This window comes from Giraffa tippelskirchi, chromosome 10 (assembly GCF_054371585.1).
Source record: "Giraffa tippelskirchi isolate mGirTip1 chromosome 10, T2T-mGirTip1v1.2.pri, whole genome shotgun sequence".
Lineage (NCBI taxonomy): Eukaryota > Metazoa > Chordata > Mammalia > Artiodactyla > Giraffidae > Giraffa > Giraffa tippelskirchi.
The window spans coordinates 23,272,236-23,293,934 of record NC_137284.1 but is presented as its reverse complement, the minus strand read 5'-3'; the positions used below and the strand labels follow the sequence as shown (position 1 = coordinate 23,293,934).

Sequence of the window (21,699 nt, the reverse complement as noted above, 5' to 3'; positions counted from 1 at the left end):
TCACTCAGGGGATGCGCACGTGCTTTCAATTAGATTCTTTCCCAGCTAGCTCCTGTCTTCTCTCTTTCAGAACTAAGCACATCATGGGAACAAACACTAGATTTCAGGTTTCCTCCACGTTCCCCACCCCGTTCCTTTCCTGTGTATGGACTTTGCATGATACACACACACACACAATGGGATCCCAGTCCACTGTGTGTAGGGGGGGTGTGTGCAGTGGGCATCTATCTGACTTGGGCCTCATGCTGTTAGGGAAAGCAGTCACTCTGTAGCACAGTGCTAAGGACTGCATGTTTGTGTTCCCTTCTCCCCAAACGCATACATTGTCATGCCAGTGCGACGGATCTGGAGAGGGGTCTTGGGGAGGTAATGAGGTCATGAAGATTATAGGGGAACAGCAGTTAGCCAAGATGGCTATGGTCAGGCTCTCTCGCTCTACATCCTGTAAACAATGCCTTGGCATGGTTACATAACAGCTAAGATCGTTTACAGCAATGTGTACAAGTATCATGACGTACTCACTTGGCCACGTGCCACCTTTGTTCACGTATACCTATATAAACACCACCTGAAACAGCTCGTGTGTCCGCTGCGACGGCCACAGCAGAATAAAGCATGCCTGCAGCTCCTACGGCTCCTCTCATTTTCTTTCAGCTTCCCCAACTCATGCCTTGCCTACCCTAGGTTCAGCAATCAGCAAGACAAAGGTGGAGCTGCCTCAGAAGAGACAGGAGAGCTTGCTTATTCTCTGCTCTCTGCCATGTGAGGACACAGAAAGAACACAACCCTCTGGAAAGCAGGAAGCGGGCTCTCACCAATCCGACAGTATTGGCACCCTGATCCTGGATTTCCCAGCCTCCAGAGCTGTGAGCAATAAACCTGTAATGAATCACCCAGTCTACAGTGATACGTCATAACAGCATGCGTAGACTAAGGCTCACGGCTGTGAGAGGCAGTGATGACGGCAGGTCCCCCAGTACCAAGTCTGGCTGACAGGCTGACTTGTTCTGCAGAAAAGCAGCTGCCCTGTGGCTTCTCCTCACAGCCAGGTGGATCCTGAGTTGGGCCTCCCCATGCGTAAGCTTTTTAGAAAAGTTAACTATTAGAAAAGGCACTCACCCAGAGCCTAAGAGAGTGAGGGGCAGCAAGGAGACCTTCTGTAGCCATGGGTTACATGAATACGGAGAGAAACACAGTCTGGGCATCCCTTTGGCTTGAAGTCAGATTCAATGAAAAGAAATACTAGCAGAAAATACTGAGGAGGAGATTCTGTTTCTGTCAGGATGCTACCAGGACATCATGAGGCAAAAGGTCAGGAGGAATGGTTGAAACATAAGATCTTAAAAACCAGCATCAGCAACCACATGGTTGTGTGCTGTGCTAAGTCACGTACCAGAATTCAAGGAGGAGGAGGTGGAGGGGAGAGATGTAACCCAGTGGTTACAGTGAGGGTTCTGGGGTTAGATTACCTGGGCTCAAGTCCTGGTTTTTCTGCTTTCTGTGCGACTTTGATAATTTAACGAACTTCCTAAATTTTAGTTTCCTCATCTGTAAAATGGGGATAATAACATGATCTACCGCAAGAAGACTGACTTGAAGATTAAGATAATGCATTCATATTGGTGCATAATACGCATTCAATAAATGTTAGCTGTTGATACCTTTAACGCACAGTAGGTACAAGGATATAACTGGCATTTCCCGTATCTTGGCACGGGTCCTCACAGGATATGGTGGATGCCAAGCTGAGTCAAGAGAATTAATTAGTGAGCAGGCCTAGTTTTTATTTTCAGGGAACTGAGGTGATCCATCCATGTACACAAGAGCATCCAGAAATAAAAATGAGACACAGTTGACTTGTTGCATTGTCTCCTCTGAACAATTAGATTCATGCTTCAGGTCTTTAACACTCAGGAGAAAACCAATCCCACATTAGTCATTTTACAACAGCACCAATAACAAAAAGCATAACACACATAAACAAGATGCAGGTGAGGTGGGATCAGGGCCAGGATAGAGCAGGGAGTCAAACTCATCATAAAACTACTATAGAAAACCATCTAAAAACTCACCTCTCTAAATCAGAATGGACTCTGATGTCCAAACAATCAAAGACAAAAAACCTCAATGAGATGCAGAAACATTAGGTACAACTAAACCTCACAATCACAGTCACACACACACAGACACACACACACACACCCCTTCAACCCCAGGGCCACTCTCAAGTCTCTAACACTCAACACTTGGTCATCAGCCAAAGCATGTTTGGTTTTCCCAAACTGCAAACATGTCAGGGGGCAGAGGACCAAAAGGAAGTGCAGCCAGGACAAAGGGGACGAGGGGTTGGGTTGAAACCATGCTTTGCGGGACGGAGACAAAGTCTAACCTAGAGATCTTTTTCTGACCCAGAGTGAAGCGGATGATTTTGCTTTGTGATGAGTCCTTGGAAGATGCACTGCATGACAAGAAAGAAAAAAGCGGAAGAGATGAGAGGAGAAAAGATGCGTTAGACAAATTAACAACAGGAGTCCCGAGACACAGCAAAAGCCCCCAGATTCCCCTCTGCCCGATTTTTCTACAACATGCAGCCTTCTTCTTAGGTCTAATTTGATAAAATTCCAACGTAAGGAAACTGCTGTTCAAGATTATCTAAGAACTTTGGTGGTTTTCTTTTTCGTAACTCCAAATCTCTTTTCTGCTATCAGTCATTACACGGTCTTCTTTCCACAATGAGACCCTAAAGCCAGGGGTCTCTGACAAGTAAACTTTGTACCTTCCTCAAGTATTCAGAGGTTTCTACTCCACATGCTTATTCTACTGGAGCGCTTGTTGGAGGAATGTCCTGAATATCCCATTAAGCTGACCCTAAATAAGGGTGGCACATGCGCTCAGTCACGTCCAACTCTTTGTGATCCCATGGACTGTAGCCCCCCAACCCCCTGTCCATGGATTTTCCAAGCAAGTATAGTGGAGTGGGTTGCCATTTCCTTCTCCAGGGAAGCTTCTCAACCCAGGGATCAAATCCATGTGTCTGTGTCTCCTGCATTGGCAGGCAGATTCTTTACCAGCTGAGCCACCTGGGAAGCCCAAATAAGGGTGGAGATGTTTTCAAGTTTGGCCGGTCTTGGGAATTTTTGCCCTCCATGGTATCAGCAATGATCATTTCAAATCTTCTGAACTTGCTACGTTCTGGGTTTGAACCATAAACTTATGAATATGAAGAATAATGGGTGGACTTACTAAAAGGTTCAACTTATTTACTGACTTATGAAAGAGAAACATTTATCTTTCTTGCATCCAAAGCACCTATATCATGTTCATAAAAGGATCTGAGGCGAGAAATACAATGTTGGTGTTACAAAACCTAGGATGTGAAGGAAGAGACAGAAGAGAATGAATTTTTAAAAAAGCAGTTCTTGGATTTTTTTCTAAAAAGCTAAATATTGATACTATGTAAAGGAGACACAGATGGAGAGGAATTTCCTGAGGTGAAAGGCGGATCGACTTCTCAGCCATCATGTAAATTAATGAGAAAAGCTGATGAGAAGAAGTAAAAGTGAGTCTCCGTTCAGTCACCATGGAGGAATTGCTTTCTCCTTCATGCCAGTATATCAATTTTCCTTGCTCAGCTTCCACAACTTTTTTTTTTTTAATTAACAAACATCATGGAAAAGTTGTCAAGTTTTAGAATTTGCCATCTTGAGAGGTAAGGTGTTTAGGCATGCTGATGCCTGGTGAATCTCTAAGGAAGGACCAGCGCAAACCTGGTATCTGGGGGTTGCATCAACGTTTGACATTAATGATTAAGGGTCTGAACCATTACCCTTGGGATTTTGGCTATCAGAATCTGGGGATAGAAATACAATGGAACTAAGCCAGAGAAGTGACTTTACTGTTTTTAAATTTACAGCCAGTGCATGAGTATGGAGTATCACATCTCCAGACTTTGAGAACAAGATTATCCCTGGAAGAAAAACTAGAAAGCATCAGTAAGTCATAGAGAAAACCAATCATCTGTGAAAGTAACCTGATAAGGGCCAAATTAAGGGTGAAGGAGGACACAGAACAATTCCAGAGCCCGACTTGTATCATTACCACATTGCAGGGTCAGGGGGCATGATGGCAGGAACCACTCTGGAAAAAATGGACGTTAAAAACATGGCTTCAGTGAGTGTGGCTGGTCTTTAGGTAAAGCATCTGTTTTTCACTCTTGCGGTTTTTTGACCACACCACATGGCATGCGGGATGCTTTTCCCCTGACAGGGATGGAACCCGTGCACCCTGCAGTGGAACTGCGAAGTCTCAACCATTGCACTACCAGGGAAGTCTCCCTAGGTAAAGCATTTATTAACAGTAGGATGCTTTTTCTTATTGGGAGATGGGTATCCTGATTGGGACATCTGGTTCTTTTGAGAAGACAAAAGCTTACTGTGGCGATGGATGCCTCAGGCTATCATAGCTCAAAGACACAAGCCCAGCATTTTTCAACACATGTTCCTTGGAACCCTATGCAATGAGACACTCTTATAAGAAGATTTCCGTGGCTCAGTTTGAGAATGCTTTCTACACCTTCTTCTGAAGATTCCCGGGGTACATATGTCCTTCCCCCTACTCCCCCCAGGTTCCTTATCTCAATAAATGCCACTGCGTGCCTAACCACTCAAGCCAGAAATCAAGGACTTATCTGTGATTCCTCCCTCCCTCACTCCAGACAGGCAAACTACCTGCAGTTCTGTTGGCTCATCCTCTAAAATACCCTGTTCTGGTCCATCTCCGTACTTGCTCTACCACCTTGATCTAAGCCATGTCACCCAGAGCAGGGATTCCCCAGCCTCTGAGATCTAATGCCTGATGATCCGAGGTGGAGCTGATATAATAGCAATAGAAATAAAGTGCACAACAAATGTAATGAGCTTAAATCATCCTGAAACCACCACCACCCTGCCCTGGTCCACGGAAAAATTGTCATCCATGAAACTGGTCTCTGGTGCCAAGAAGGTTGGAGACCGCTGACCTAGAGGACCACAAAGCCTCTTAGCTGGGGTCATTCCTTCTATTCTTGACCCTTCCACAGTCTTGTTCTCTAGAGAGAAACAAAAGTGATTTTAAAATGACAGCTGTAAATTAAGTCTCCTTCCTGCTCAAGACTGTTCAATGGCTTGTTACCTTCAGAATGAAATACCAACTCTTCAGCCTGTATAGCTGTCACTGTGACATTGCTTCAGGGCCATGGGACTACACAGCTCCAGGGGTGACCGGTCACACTGCCTTTCATGTCAGTGGTGGCAGTTCTCTTTCCTTATAAGGCTGCTTTTCACTTCACACTCCCCTTCGCCCATGGAGCTCCAGCCACACTAGCCTTCTCTCAGCTCCTCCAACCTGCCAAGCTTACTTCTACCACAGGGCCTTTGTACCAGCTGCTCCCCCTCCCTGATCTATTCTACACCTGCATGGGTAGCTCCCTGTCATTCCTATTTCTACTTGGTGTCAGGTCCTCAGAGAAACATATCAACCCAAATTAAATTATGAACCCAATCCCTCTGAATCCCATCATCTTATTGTACTACCACTTCTGATATTTCTCTTCCCACTTTTGCCTGCCTCCTCCAGTAGGATGTAGGGATCAGGCACCAATTTTTTCCCCACAGAACCCTTCCCCTGCAAGTTGCTATCCAAGGAATAAGCACTCTGCAGCATGCAGTGTGGGAAATGATGCCCAGATCATATTATCATCCTCACCCCACGAGGGATCACAGAATGGCTTCCATCCAGGGGGCCCTTCAGGGCAGAGGTGCAGAGGCTGGCTGCCTGGCTGTCCAGTCCTCATTGCTAGTCCAGGCATCCCTACTAGCCCATTGATTTTCACAATGGAAATTGGATATAATTAGATAATTAATTAGGGGTTCTGATTTACATCACATCTGTCACTGCTGGTTTTAACATGATCACAATTGGGAAACAGCACTTCTCCTGGGGAAAAACAGCTGTGACCATTAACCATCTCGAAGGCAGCTGCTTTATTTCAACCACTTTGCCCTTCATCCAACTACAAATGGCTACCAAGGGTATGACGATGTGTGGAAAACCAATGATTATTAGTGCTGGTGCTTTGAGGGACTGGAAAGAAAAAGCCATCACTCTGTAGCACATATTCAATGAAATCAAGCAATCAATTTGAGTGGTGGCATTTAGGTTTGATAGTTAAAGTTTTATGGCTTAAAAAAAAAATGTTTTCTCCAAAACTTTACTATGAATCAAAAACTTTCTAGTTCCTAATCCCCTCCTCTATTTTTTTCTTCTCATTAAATGTTTTATGAGGTGATTTTTTGCAGTGTTGTTTAGGAATATAGCATGTGAACACAGTAGACGGTAACTGTTCTGGTGTTCTGCTGGTGTACCATTGCTTGCAAGCTCCTCTGGTTGCTGCTGCTGCTGCTGCTAAGTCGCTTCAGTCGTGTCCGACTCTGTGCGACCCCATGGACTATAGCCTACAGGCTCCTCCATCCATGGGATTTTCCAGGCAAGAGTACTGGAGTGGGGTGCCATTGCCTTCTCCAGGCTCCTCTGGAAACACCAACAAAAACTCGGTCCTGATCCAAACAGCAGAGGGTCATAGCTGACTCTGCTCCTCGATCTCCAAGGTCAACAAAACCCAGGCACACTGACTGGGAACAGCTCTCTGCAAGACATCTCTCCATCAGGAGATGCTGGCCCACTGAGAGAAGGGGGCAGCCTCTTGTCCTGCTAAAAACCACTTGCTATCTTTCTTCTGGGTTCTCGGGATTTCTCTTCTGGCAAAGCAGAAGTATCTGCTGGAGAGCTTCTGCCTCCACTAGGTGAAACTGCTTTGTACGTATAACAATGAACACCCAGCCTGTAGGCTGACATGCAGAAGAAGTTTGAAGTCTATTTTATAGGGGCTGTTTATTGCCTATGAGCATGTGTGTGTTAATAGGACCGAGTTTAAGGCGGGAGCGGCTGGAGACTCTGATCTCTAATAGGCCCCATCTCCACCAGGCACATCCATTTTAAGGTCATGCTGATTCCCCACGAACTACTGGTAGTTCTCAGCCCTGCAGAAGCACAAACACGAACCATGTGGGGTGCAGGCTAGAACGGGGTCAGTGTGGCAGAAGACCCTGAGAAAAGCCGAATTATCAGTTGATGAGGAGCCCCCACCTGGACTGCATCTCAGCTTGTGCTTTTGACGGCTGATGTGACGCTGGCTGGTGAGGCTGGCACGGGGCTTGGGGGGTGGCTGGCACCTGCTGCTGAGGAGGGCCAGCCTGGCACTGGGAGGGGGTGCCTGCCGCCTGGGACCCAGCGGGAGGCAGTGGCGAGGGGAGGTGCGGCTTCTGGGGCGGCGGCTGCTGCTGCTGCTGCTGCTTGTACCGGGAGAGGCTGAAGAAGAGGCCTAGGATGGCCTTGAGGTTTCCATTCCTGATCTCTGCAAGACAACGAAGAGATTCTGGTTAGAGGAGGAAGCTCTTCTGGGAAGCCCTGTCTTGCACCCTTTCAGGAGGCTGTTTCAGCCCCCATGCGAGTTTGAATTCCTCCAGGATAGGACAGATTTCCTGAACACCTAATTGGTATCACAGTCAATTAAAATCCGGCCTAAACCACAGAGAAATTAGCCAATTTCTCCCCACTGGGATTAGAGTGGGTACCCGAGGCAAGTTGCAACTGGGATGTCTGGCAAGCACCAGGAGGAAGTTCTCAGTAAGGACACAACCGAAAAAGACAGTCCCGAGCAAGACTGTGCTTGTCCAGGATGAAGAGCAGGGGCTCTAGGGATGGAGGCACCGGGGGAAACTCACTGGTGTCTACACAGCACCCCCAAATCCCTATTCCGTGCTTCAGGCCACCCGGAGCATGTCAAGTAGCTGCCAGCCCACTCCAAACTCCTCACCTAGCTTTGCCCAGTCATCTTGCCCTCAGATACATGGCTGTCTCCTGTCCATCAAATAAACAACTTGAGTTTGGGGTAGGTGTGGGGATAAGCCATAGGGCTTGCTTCCACAAAAAACTCACATTAAAAACATTTTCCCCCCTACATTAAAAAAAAAGTGTGCAGAGTGGGGCTAAGAAAATTTTTCATTCCAGATGGAATTTTTCAGACTTTAAAATATATTTGCCTCAAGGCATGCACAAAGAGCTTCGGAGAAGGAATAAACTATTTATTCCCAGGCAGGAGGTATGGATGCAACGGTGTGTCTCCTTGGGCAATCCCTCCTTTTCTACAGTTCTTTTAACACCAGATGCTGATGGCCAGGGTCTAAACTGACCATGAGGGTAAAACAGTATGGCCACCCAGCATGTGGGACAGAGAAGCGGGAATCCTGGGGGCTCCCTCTGCTTCACTTCCACCCTTCAGTTCAGTTCTGTCGTACAGTCATGTCCGACTTTTTGCAACCCCATGGACTGCAGCATGCCAGGCTTCCCTGTCCATCACCAACTCCCAGAGCTTGCTCAAACTCATGTCCATCGAGTTGGTGATGCCACCCAACCATCTCATCCTCTGAGGTCCCCTTCTCCTCCTGCCTTCAATCTTTCCCAGCATTAGGGTATTTCCCAATGAATCAGTTCTTTTATCAGGTGGCCAAAGTATTAGGCTATGGTTTTTCCAGTGGTCACGCATGGATGTGAGAGTTGGACTATAAAGAAAGCTGAGCGCTGAAGAATTGATGCTTTTGAACTGTGGTGTTGGAGAAGACTCTTGAGAGTCCCTTGGACTACAAGGAGATCCAACCAGTCCATCCTAAAGGAGGTCAGTCCTGAATATTCATTGGAAAGACTGATGCTGAAGCTGAAACTCCAATACTTTGGCCACCTGATGCGAAGAGCTGACTCATTTGAAAAGACCCTGATGCTGGGAAAGATTGAGGGCAGGAGGAGAAGGGGACGACAGAGGATGAGATGGGTGGATGGCATCACCGACTCAATGGACATGGGTTTGGGTGGCCTCCGGGAGTTGGTGATGGACAGGGAGGCCTGGCGTGCTGTGGTTCATGGGGTCGCAAAGAGTTGGACATGACTGAGCGACTGAACTGAAAGTATTGGAGTTTCAGCATCAGTCCTTCCAGTGTATATTCAGGACTGATTACCTTTAGGATGGACTGGTTGGATCTCCTTGCTGTCCAAAGGACTCTCAAGAGTCTTCTCCAACAACACCATAGTTCAAAAGCATCAATTCTTTGGCACTCAGCTTTCTTTATGGTCCAGCTCTCATATCCATACATGACTACTGGAAAAACCATATGGACCTTTGTCGGCAAAGTAATGTGTCTGCTTTTCTCTACTTCCATCCTTAGGCTGAATGTTTCCGAATTGGGAAGGGAGTTAAAGGGAGTGGGGTTGGAGGAAGGGAAGCCCCCACCCCCAGTGTGGGTAACACACATCTTCAGGTTACCCCAGGCTTGGCAAGAGGATGCTGATAAAGGAACCAGAGTTTCCTCCAATGACAAGCTGAAGGGCAGAAGGCGTGAATGGGGTTCTTTGAGAAACAAGCCCTATCTCCTGTTAGCCTGCCAGTATCCTGGGGTGCGATTTGCTGACTAGGTCTCAGGCTGAATTACTTCCTGTTGGAGAGCTCCTCTTTCCAGGCTCTTGAAGAAACTGGCAATACAGACTACTAGAATCCAACTTTCACTCTGCTTTGGGAGCTAGCCTGTGCTGATTTTGTGGGAGAAAACCATCAGGAGCCCGGCTTTTGGAAAAGCAAGGCTTGAATTCCAGCCTGTCTTCTACCACTTACTAGCTTGTACAAGTCACTGAATCTCTCTGGGCCTCACCTGACAACACTGCCAGCTTGCCCTGCCGCCAAGGTGGTTTTGCAGATCAAATCTGAGCAGAGAGGTGAAGGCACAACTGTGAACAGTCATGTCTTTCACCGGTCCTGGTTCGACAACCACAGCCCCAGAATCCTGTAGGAGCTTCCCATACAGCTCCAGCTACATGCCTTAAAAATAATGGGTTTTGCAGAGAACAGACTTGTGGACAGTGGGGGACAGAGAGGTAGGATGAACTGAGAAGGTAGCATTGACATATACACATGCTACCATGTGTAAAACAGATAGCTAGCGGGAAGCTGCTGTATAACACTGGGAGCTCAGCTCTGAGCTCTGTGATAACCTAGAGGGCTAGGATAAGGGATGGGGTGGGAGGGGGGCTCAAGAGGGAGGGGATATACGTATACTTATAGCTAATTCATGTTGTTGTACACCAGAAACTAACACAGCATTGCAAAGCAATTATCCTCCAATTAAAAATTTAAAAAATAATAAAATGGCTGACTTATGATAAGGAGCATATAACTATATAACACGTCCCTTTTGTTTTTTTAAAAAAATTATGGTTTTTTACTGTGTGACATCTTACCATATGGCATTTTTGAAAGTGAGAGGGAGACATTCTTAATTACATTAGGACAACAGGTGTAAGCCAGGGCTCACCTGGACAAGTCAAGATGCTTATAAACCACTGTGTGCAATGCAGGGAGCACAGAAAGTTCCCCAAACATGGGAAAATTCCCCCTCCCATTTCTTTGGGTAAGCTCAGCTTTAACCCTTCACCCCTGCTTCCTTCTCCATCCTAAGGAAACCAAAGCAGGACACATCCACGGCCTGTTCCGCTGCTGCTTCTAAACGTTTTGACAAGGACACCAACATCACAGGATATGAGGCCTGGATGGCATGATTCAGTCTACAGACTTGAGTTATTGTAAGATGCAACCTCTGAGTCTCCGTGTTCTTCTTGAAAATGGGCATTTTCCTCGTGGGAAGGTGAAGGGTAAAATGACGTCTGCCTGGTTAACTCAGCTGGACAATGACAGGGGGCAGGGCCAGAATCAAGGGCTGGCAGGCAGGGCAGGATCTGTTAAGGAACTCGGGAAAACAATTTCCTCTCAAAATAGAATTCCTCAGATGATGAAAATAGAGCCTTAATCATGCTAGATGAAATCTATGTAATATTTCAGTGTCTTTTATAGAGCTACTACTAATTAGCATATACCAAGTGAAGCTTTTCACATACATGATCTCATTCAGTCTCCCAACATGGTATAACTTGGCTTACTTACATCCCCATCATATCATGAATTTAAAAGCACACCAGATAGTGTTTTACTTATTAAGTTAGCTCATAGGCACAGAAATATTCTTTATTCTCCTTCTATAATAGAAGTATTCTTTTACTATGGAATGTGTCAAACATCTCACAATACATTTTCTAAAAAAAACCATGCAAGAAAAACAAAGACAGGAGGAACTAACAATTCCACAGCAAAGCCAGAGGATCGGGGGTTGCTCCTGCAAAAAGTATGTCCACGTGGGCTCCCTCACAATCTACCTGCCCAGCCCAGGGCAGATGAATGGAGCCAGCTTTGCCCCGTGACGTTCAGTCCTTTATTGCTCAGAACTGTTCTATTCTTCTCGACAACCTTTTTTTTATTTGTGAAAGAACCCAGTGCTCCCATGGATACACTGATTCTTAGGAAGAAGCATTTTTACTATATGGATCACTGATTGTTAGAGCCACAAAGACTGGAGTTTGCATTTCTCTAGTCCATCATTTGAAGACTTCAAAGTTTTTCCAAGAGTTAAACTCTCTGAGCCTCAGTTTTCCTCTTTAAAATGGGCATATGTGTGCCACACCTTCCCCATAGGGATGCTGTGGAGATTAACAGGATTAAATGAGAAAATAAAATCAAAGCAGCCTGTCTCTGTACTTCCTTATTTGGTTCAGAAAATAAAGTTGTTGTACCTGCCGCCTTTGGAGAATTCAGCATAGGGCTCTTCACCTACAAGAAGCCTAAGGAGCTGTCCCTCCTTCCTGCACATCCCCTCAAGACAGTCACGGGCCTCAAGAAAAAAACCAACCATGATCATCTCATTTTAGAGAAAACTCAGTAGGCATCTCTTTTTAAAAAAGAAATCAGCTCTACTGAGGTATAATTTACAACCACAAAATCAAGTGTATAATGATCTTTAGTAAATTTAGTAAATTCTAGTTTTAGACTATTTCCATCACCCTGAAAAGCGCTCATCTGTAATCAAGTCCCAAACCCATCCCCTCAGGCAACCTCTAATCTGTTGTTTTCATTGATTGGCCTATTCTGGGCCAATTTCCTGTAAGTGGAATCATGTGACATGCAGTCTTTTGCATCTGGCTTCTTCCATGGAAGAATGCGGGAGACCTGGATTCAATCCCTGGGTTGGGAAGATCCCCTGGAGAAGGGAATGGCTAAATACACTCCAGTATTCTTGCCTGGAGAATTCCATGGACAGAGGAGCCTGGTGGGCTACAGTCCATAGGGTTGAAAAGAGTTGGACATAACTGAGTGACTACACTTTCCTTCTTCCATGGAGCATGTTTTTAAGGTTCATCTGGGTGAGAACATTATCAATTAGTTCGTTTCTTTATATTGGGAGGCATTATCCTGTTATATGGATAGACCACATGTTATCCATTTCAGAACAAAAGACTCAAGCATAGTGAATGCTTGAGTTTGGAGTTAAGAGACACACAGTTCATGCCATGGGTGGTCTTTAACAGACAGTATCCAAAATAGCTAGAATTGTGTTCTTTTCTTATTTCCAAATGGCATTTGTCTGTGTGCCACAAGGCCTGGTAAACTGGCTACACAGGCTCTCTAAAAACCAAACCCACCAGCCCACAAAAATGTTTCCCCTATGACATTTCCTGAGGCCTTGGAAAAAGGGGATCATTTTATTTCTGATTGACTATCCCCACACTCTTGATCTTTAGAAAGGAAAAAAAAAAAGTAGACCTAGAGAGAGATGGGCTTCCCTGGTGGCTTAGATGGTAAAGAATCAGCCTGCAATGTGGGAGACCTGGGTTCGATCCCTGGGTCAAGAAGATCCCCTGGAGAAGGGAAAGGCAACCCACTCCAGTATTCTTTTCTACAGACAGAGAGAGAGGGAGAGAGAGAGATGGCTTGTCTGAGGAGACATGAGCTAGCAGGGCATAGCAACCAGCACGAAAACCCTGTCCTATTTTCTCTCCTATGGCCATCCGCACATCAACTGAAGAATAAACTATACCGACCATAATCCAATTTCCACTAGAATTCAGTATTGCCTTGACTCAATCTCCTTGGGTTCTGACTGATCTCTACTCCCACTCACTGCTCCTAATCTGCATAGATGCTGTAGGGGATGTTGGGCAAGATGGGAGAATAACAGAGTTATTTTCTTTCAACATTATTTAAAAGAAACCTCAAGTCTGATTTACTAAGGCACAAGCATTGGAATAATCTAATACAAAGAAAGCTGCTTTGTAGGGAAGGGATTGGGAGCCAGAGGGAAGGCTGCCTAGACTGCAGACTCAGGATTCCTATTCAATCCCCTTAAGCCACGGTGTAAGGTCACCCAGCTGATTTGGGGCTGTGGATCCCAGCTGGGCCGTCTGCATAACCCCACTCCAGCAGCCCTTCGGTTCATCAAGCCCCTCAGTGCCCACAGGCGAAGTGGATGAGGAGGTGGGAGTAGAGCCCACAGCGCCCCCTGCTGGTAAGGGACAGAAACGGTCCCACTCACCGCAGAACTCCGGAGACGCGGTAGGAGGACAATGGAGACAATCCGCCTGCTGCTTTTACCCTAACGGTCCAGAAAGACCTCCTGTTTCCTGGCTCGGAATCAGTGGAGGAGAGCTCAGCATCAAGTCTCTGGCTATCAGGGCCACAAACCCAGGTTTGAACTAATCAAGTCAGCAACCTGGGATTTGCGCTGCCTGGAGAAGATTCCTTTCCGGGGGATCTTCCCTTGCCTTCAGGGTATCTTCTTGACCCAGGGATCTATTTCACGCCAAAAGCGTATACTCCTTGTCAGAGGCCCCTGGAAGCATCATCCTGCCTGCAACCTGCAAGACTGATAAAAAGCAAGTCCTCTGTGCCCATCACATTACTATGACCTAACTTCTATATAAATTTCTCTTCACCTTCCCTTTCCAATTGGTGCAAGCCTACTCATCTTGTAAAACCCAAGGGAAGCACCACTGTCTCTGTGAAGCCCCCTGACGGCCCCAGGTAGAGCTGACTGTTAACCTTTCTTTGGGTACCAGTGACTGGATCCTGTACATCCCACCAGGACAACTCTCTTATTAATTGGAATTGAAGCTAGTTTTGTACGACTGACATGACTCTCCGTGTACCCTGGTGCCTAGCACTGCACCTGGTATACCGGATGTGCCCAGCAAATATATGCTGAATAAGAAAGGCCTTCCCCTCCCGACCTCTGCCTCCCCATCATGGGCTTAGGGCCAGGCAGCGCAAAGCCCAGGTGTTCTCAAACCTCCCAGGTACAATCTCAAAGAGAGATATGGAAAAGTGGAATACTTGAGTATCAAATAGTTCAGATTTTAACGGAATCTGATCGCCCAGATGAATAGTCTAAACTTTATTCCCACAAGGAAAGGTTTATAAGAGTACCTACCTCTCAATCATTTGATATTATCAGATCTTTCAATTTTAATCATCTGATACATGAAAGTTGGTGTATCAGGTTATTTTAATAGTTTTTAGAATGTTAGTGAGGTGAAGCACTTCTTCCTATGTTTAATTACCATTTGCATTTCCTTTTCAGAGAATAACTTGTTGTATTGATATAACTACTTTGCTATTGAGTTTTTAGGATCTCTTTATGAACTCTGAAGATTAAGTTTGTCTTTAATCAGTGAACAATTGTTTTTATTAAAAAAAAAGAGATTAGATTTGTGGTTACCAAAGGTGGGGGTGGGGGAACTGGATGAAGGCAGTCAATAATGTACCAACTTCCAGTTTTAAGATAAATAAGAACTAGGCATGTAATGTACAACATGATAAGATAATTAACACTGCTGTATGTTATATATGAAAGTTGTTAAGAGAATAAATCCAAAGAGTTCTCATTGCAACAGAAAAACAAACAAACAAAAAACACTCCCAGGGATAGAGGACTTCCTCCCGGGGACAGGTTTACAGACGGCGGTGACAGAAGTGTGGTAGAAAGGGGCTGAAGGGATCTAGACGATCACCTGGGTCAGGGTGAGGCCCAGGCTCATAGGACTCTGGCCACTCTCCAGGAGCAAGTGGATGGGTCCAACCTCTGGGAACACCAAGGAGTGGGAGAAGCCGCAAACTAGCAGCGTCTCCATAGGGCTCACCTTGGCCTGCAGCCCCGGCTCGCAGGCATCGGCTGTCTTGCCCTGGAACAAAGGTTGCCTGTGGCTCTCTCACAGGCAGGGCAGGGCAGGGCCTGAGCTGCTGAAACGCTTCAAGGACAGGTGCATACAGCCTCCCAGGTTCCAAACCTGCTTAAGTCACTGGGAAAGGGTGGTGATGTGCCTGTGGGGCTTTCCAACCACTGATTTTTTTTTTTTTCCCATCAGAGGAGGAACCTCGGGGTGCTCAATCATCTTCAAAAGCAAAACAGAAAGCATTAATATGACATTATTTCTTTGAACACTATAATGATTTTCTAGTAGTTATGCAGGTGGTTGGAAGTGTGGGTAGTGGTGAGCAGGAGAAAACCCCAGGCCTTTAAATCAACAGCTGTGAGCAGCTTGATCACCTGCGGGCCTCCCTTTTGCTACATGTAGCAATCTCTTTGGGCCTTAGTTTCCTCATCTGTAAGATGGGGTAATATATATACCGACCTCAGAAGGTTGCTGGGGGATTAAATAAGGTAAAAATTGTGTATGGCTCTCAGCCCAGTGATGGCCCATGGTGGGTTCTCAATATATGGTTTCCATTCCTATAACTGACCAGTATGTCAAATGGAGGTATTTCCTATAACCCTGAAATTGTGCCTTAAGACTCATTTGAGGATAAAACGCTCTCAGTACTCTTGATTTGTGAGTTCAAGGAACTGACAAAACTTGGGGCCAGTCACCCACTCCCCCCACCCCCACAAGACTGTACTAGTCCAGAATCAGTCTTACCATCAAAGACCAGTATCACCCACGTCGACCCACCCAACCCCAAATCAGGAGAAGATCCAGATGAGAGAATGGCACTGAGGGTGAGCAAGGGTGGTCGTGACTGATGATCTGAGAGACAGGCTATCCCCTCCTCTTACCCAAGGAGCAAGAAGGTGGGGTCCATGCACTTCTTCAAGTCAAGGGAGTGGAGGCCCCAAGAGAATTACTCCAAGTGGTGGTGCTGGCACCCCAGGGCCCCATGGGGACCCCTGCCTAGAAGAGACTTGGCAGAGCTGCCTGTGGGCCTCCTAAGCTGGAAACAGCTGGACAGAGACCGTATGGTGGGGACATCCAGGTGCCAGGAGGTCTGTTCCATCATCACAGGTGGAGGACAGAGCCCACACATTCCTGCCGTTCTATGGTGGGTAATGCAGGGATCATGAGGCTAAGGTATACAGCCTTACTGGGACCACCTCAGTGTAGGGACAGAGAGAGTCCTAATCAGGGGGATGGGAGGTGAATGCTACCAGCTAGGGGTGAGCTGGAAAAGCTGGTCAAATCTCCCACCAGACCACCAAGACCACCAGACCCTGGAAGCAGCGTGGGATCGAGTGCCCGGTCGACTGGGCACACAGAGACCCCCACCCAGGGACAGTGGCAATGACAGTCATACAAGAGAAGGACAGCAACTTCATCACTGGCAGAACTTTGCTTCTCTGCTCTGGCCCCGATTCTGGCCACTCAGGCACGGGGACGAGGGAAGGGAAAGGAAGGCATCATGCCCCACCCCGCTTCAGTCTTCCAAAGCCACCTGCTCTGGGGGGACACCAGGAAAAGGCTTTGAGTTTGAGATTGAAGTTTAAAAATGAACAAGACTGAGTCTTAAATACTGACATAAATCTATCTTTAAATTCATGACATAAAGCCTTAAAAACACGTGCATGCCTGCTCAGCTGTGTCTGAATCTGTTGCAACTCCATGGACTGAGGCTCACCAGGCTCCTCTGTCCATGGAGTTTTCCACACAGCAATAATGGAGAGGTTTGCCATTTCCTCCTCCAGGGGATCTTCCTGACCCAGGGATGGAACCTATGTCTCTTGCATTTCCCAATATCTATGCAAGACTAAAGAGAAATAGGTTCTGGCCCAGATAGTAAATGAGCCTCGACCCAGCAGGAAAGATGGGGGTTAGCATAGCACAGTTGGGGGCAGTTCCTGAAAAACTCACTTCATGGTTATACCCCAGTGACTGATTTTTAACCCACTGATTCCAGTCTGTTCTTCTCTGCTCAGAGACTCACAGGGGCCACATCCGACCACTGACCAGGGGCTGGGGCTGATCCTTCTTCAGGATGTGCCTTTGAGAGCTGCCCAGCATCTTCTGAGACAGTGACCACTAGAACAAAGGTTCTACATCTGTTTTGACTTTTTTTACCTGTACATGGCATGCTTGCATTTTATCCATCTGCTGTCCCCAAAGACACCATGAACGTGAGCTCTGAAATCACCTGGGTTCAACACCTTGCCCTGCCACTCACTCACCATAGGCTTCACAACTTCATTAAGGCAAAATTTCCTCGTCTTTAAACTCGGTCTATTGTAAATTCCAATGTCTGTTGTGAGAGCTGGGGCTGGTGCAGATAAAAGCCTTCTAAGCACATGCGTGTGTGCTCAGCCGTATGTGACTCTTTTGCGATCCCATGGACTGTAGCTTACCAGGCTCCTCTGTCCGTGGAATTTTCCAAGCAAGAATACTGGAGTGGATTGCCATTTCCTCCTCCAGGGGGTCTTCCTGACTGAGGGATCGAACCCATGTCTCTTGCATCTCCTGCACTGGCAGGTGGATTCTTTTCCACTGAGCCACCTGAGTGCAGTTGGTACTTATTCATTCAACAAACATTTGTTGAGTAGACTCTCTATGCCTTAAGGTATAGAGAAGATGGGGCAGATGGGGGTGGGGGAGAGACGGGGTAGGCAGAAGGCAGGACAATGGGTAGATGGGTGGCTAGGGTCACCTTCAGACCACATGAGATGAAGCTGGCCTATGGTCTACATCCCCTGGAGCCCTTTCTGCTACACATGACTTGTAGAAGCCCCTGCTGATGCTCTGCTATGAGGGCACATGCCTGGGATCTAATCACGCCCAGGAACTAGAAGGAATGTGTGCCCGCCACCTACACCAGCACCAGCACTCTCTTCCAGGAAGAAGTCATGTGCTCCTTGGAACAGAAATTTGCATCTCCCTACGTCTCCATGGAAATACCACCAACAACCCCCCACACCCCAGCAATGTGCATGCCACATGCCATTCAGCCCAGGTCTCATCCCCGGTGGATGAGGGCCCACAGCCCAGATCAAGGAATCCTCCGTGGACCCTTCTCTCTGAGCTGAGATGAAGGCTGATCACCAAGAGCTTGCTCAGAGACTTCTGGAAGCAATGTGACCGTGCCTGACTCGGGACAGCCCCAGCCTATTAGAAGTCCCACTTGGGGAATTGCGATCAGAGACACGAGATGCCAATAGTGGCCGCCCACCTCCAAAACCGAGGGAGACTCCAGTCCAGAAACCCAGCCAGGACAACCAAGCTTTCACCACGCAGCAGGGCAAAGGTAAGGAACAGGGCCCAAGAGGATCATGTTTGCAAACTTACCTGCTCCACGGGGCTGTGTCCTTCCTCAGCACTCCCCGCCTCCCCACCCTAACCACCAGAGTGGATACTAACAGGCAACTTTGCAAAACGCAAGCATGCTAGGGTGGTGTCATCTGAAACCCACACAGCTCTACCTGCTCTGGGAAAACTGGAGGCAGGTGCAGCCTAATGAGTTTGGGAGGATGTCGGGGCCTGTGGCAGCCTTGGAGCTGGCAGCTGCTTGTATTTACAAACAGGAGAGAGAGAGAGACAGCGAGTTTCCACAGTGAGACGTTGCCTGAGGAGGCTAAGAATTCAGACCAGCCATCTCCAGACCAACACTTAATTGAACAGCAAACCACCAGCAAACACTAATGTGTTAATTAGCCACCAAATTGGACTTAATTAAAAACTAATCAGGATGTCAGAATGGAGCGTCTTATTAATAAATCACGTGCTTTTTTTTTATTTTTGGAGTTAGGAAAAGTGCTGCTTCTTCTAACAAAAGTGAGAGATAAGGATTAGGCACTTTCCCCTGGGAACTTGTACGATTTAAATATGTTCTGTGGCTAAGTGTTCTCTCTCCCACAGATAAGGCCTGGCTTGATAATTAACTGACTCGCCGGTCACGTGAATCAAATCAGCATCGTGTGATGAAACCCTTCTCAAAGAGAACCAGCTCTGTCTTTACTACTCCCTCTGTGCCAGGCAGACGAGGTGGGCATGGTTGGATCGGCACTCTAGGAGTGATTCTTCAGGTTGTCAAAAAAAAAAAACTGGCATCCTCAAGTGTAGATGAGCATTGAGCAGTCTCATAACCAGAAAGAAACAAGACTGGAAGAGCCTACCAGGACCCACTGGCTTAACTCTATAAATGTCATCAATAAGTAGCAGCTGGGCATTGCAAACAGTGAAAGGGCAACTCCATGACAAGTGCTCACTCACCTTCCGCAGAGAGTCCCTGGATGTTTATTCCCTTAGCTGCCAGGAAGTTCAAGCAGGCATCTATGTTTTCAATCTAGGAGGAAAAAAAAAAAAAAACAATATACACTCAATAAATGTTTAGCCTTCTCCAGAGCCATCTCTTATTAGGAACAAGAGGCTATGTCAGAGAGAGGGTTCATTGTGCATTTGCTAAGTTTCTTGAAGAGGAAAAAAATGACATGAAAATGTCGAATGGACAGATGGATGGATGGATGCAGGTCAGGACTCTCCTTTGTCTGTACTTGCACAGGAAAAGGTTACCTAATATCCTAACCACACACAGTGCCAAGAGTCGAGGCCTTGGATTGCTCATGGCTGCCAAAAATAACCAGGGTGAAATCGGAGCTCTCGTGTTGATCACTGTCACCAGCGCCATCCTGAACACTTGAGCAGCTGCCAGAAACACGGAGGTGGGGATGAGGTTAGGAGACCCACCCCCCTACCAGCAGCTGGGAGAGGTTTCCAGCCCCCGAGGAGGTAAGCAGTCAAATATAAAAAGAGTGAATGGGAATTTCAGCAGGAATCTGGGTAGTGTTGACTCACAAAATTCTCAGGATGGCAGGCATCGCAGAGGACCGAGGAGAGCTGCCAACTCACCCAACCTCTCTGTCCTTTGTGTCTTCTGTAGCAAGAAGGGACCCGACCCCACCAGAGTCTGGGAGGCCTTCTAGGCTTATCCAGGATGAATGCTACGGCCAAGGGCAAGCTCACGTCCCCCTCCCAGGAAAGAGCAATTAGGTCATTCCCAAAGGTCTAATTTGACTTCAGTTGTCAGGGTTAATTACTTTTAGGTCTACAGGAAAATGTTCAGGCTTGATTCATGTCAATGGTAACCATAAATAAAAGAAATTGCTTTGGACTTGACAGAGGGAACTTTGGATTTCACAGAGTTTGCATTTCACGTCTTCCTTACCTCTACAACCCCCCAGCCCCCCGCCCGACTTCCCAGGCTCCAGCCACATGCTTATGAGCTCAAACCAGTATTTGACCCAAGGGTTTGTTCTGAACCCATAAACGACTGTCTATCACAGTGCGCTTGTGACCATTCTCTTCACCTCCCCCAAGCAACATCCTGATGGCTCCTTCGTAGCCACAGAGTAAAGTGTCTCCATTTTACGAGCTCTCATTTGAGTACAGTCTGGCTCCAAGGCAGTCTTCTTAAAGTTCATGTCCGCCCTTCCCTGATGTCTGGCATTCTCTGCTCTCAGTCTTTGCAGCTTCCAAACATATTAAGTTAAGCTTGGGGACACCTGAATAAAACTGCATCCACTGAAAAAGAATCTGCTCCATCCTCTCTCTCTTTTTTTTTTTTTATGTATCTCAGGTTCCCATCTCTTTCCCAGCTTCCAGGGTCTTCATCTGAGAGGCATTCTTTCATCTCTAGGAAAAGGGGTAGAATGCAATTTCCCACAAGTAAAATAAATGCTGATGCTATGGGTTTTGCCTGCCACCATGGCAGAAAGTCACATCTTACAAAGCGGGAGGAAAAATGAGTTGGCTTTAAACACTCCTTTCTTCTTTCCAGTGCAGGGTGACTGACAGTGACAACCAGGTGCTGCCACCTCGGAGGGAAGTGGGGGGAGGCGGTGGTCAAAGAAGGACGAGAATGGCTGGGAGGATCCTGTGCAAAGTGTTTTAGAGCAGCCAGCTTCCATGTAGAAGTGTAATAAAAATCCTCTCTCTAAATGTGACTGCACTCGATTACAAAACCCTGCTTTTGAGAATTCATGCTATTGTACACAGTGGTAACAGGCCAAAACCACTCACAAGGATTTTTTGCCTCCATACAAAGGCACTAATATTGAAATCACGGTAAAATTATAAAATTGTCCTGCTACCACTTGTCTCTTCCTATAATCCTATCCATTTTTGGGGGGTATGTGTTTATTTTTTAATTTTTAAATTAATTTTATTGAGGTATAGTCGATTTACAAAGTTGTGTTAATCTGTACAGCAAAATGATTTAGTTATATATACATCCTTTTCCATATTCGTTTCCTTATAGTTTATCACAGGAACACTGAATACGGTTTCCTGTGCTATACAGGACCCAAACCTACTTCTTGTAATATCTCGTGGTGCACAGCTCAGAAGGGAGGCTTTGGCAATTACGTCCCCATGGAAAATGAGAAGCAGAAAAAGCTGACCGCCCCTGAACCTGATAATGCA

The 21,699-nt window shown here is 46.6% G+C and overlaps 1 protein-coding gene across 3 annotated transcripts in view; it reads right to left on the bottom strand.

Moving 5' to 3' along the window:
• NAV2 (neuron navigator 2) overlaps window positions 1–21,699 on the bottom strand; it is a 423,467-nt gene that overhangs the window by 239,137 nt on the left and 162,631 nt on the right. For 2 of the 3 annotated variants that reach the window (XM_081533716.1, XM_081533715.1), the window contains exons 4-5: window positions 19,492–19,564; window positions 7,183–7,450 (exon numbers count right to left, since the gene is read on the bottom strand). In XM_081533716.1, the coding sequence (XP_081389842.1) occupies window positions 7,183–7,450; window positions 19,492–19,564 (341 nt within the window). Of the gene's footprint in view, window positions 1–2,389; window positions 2,459–7,182; window positions 7,451–19,491; window positions 19,565–21,699 lie in introns of all 3 variants that reach the window. The other variant, XM_081533713.1, reaches the window with a different exon arrangement.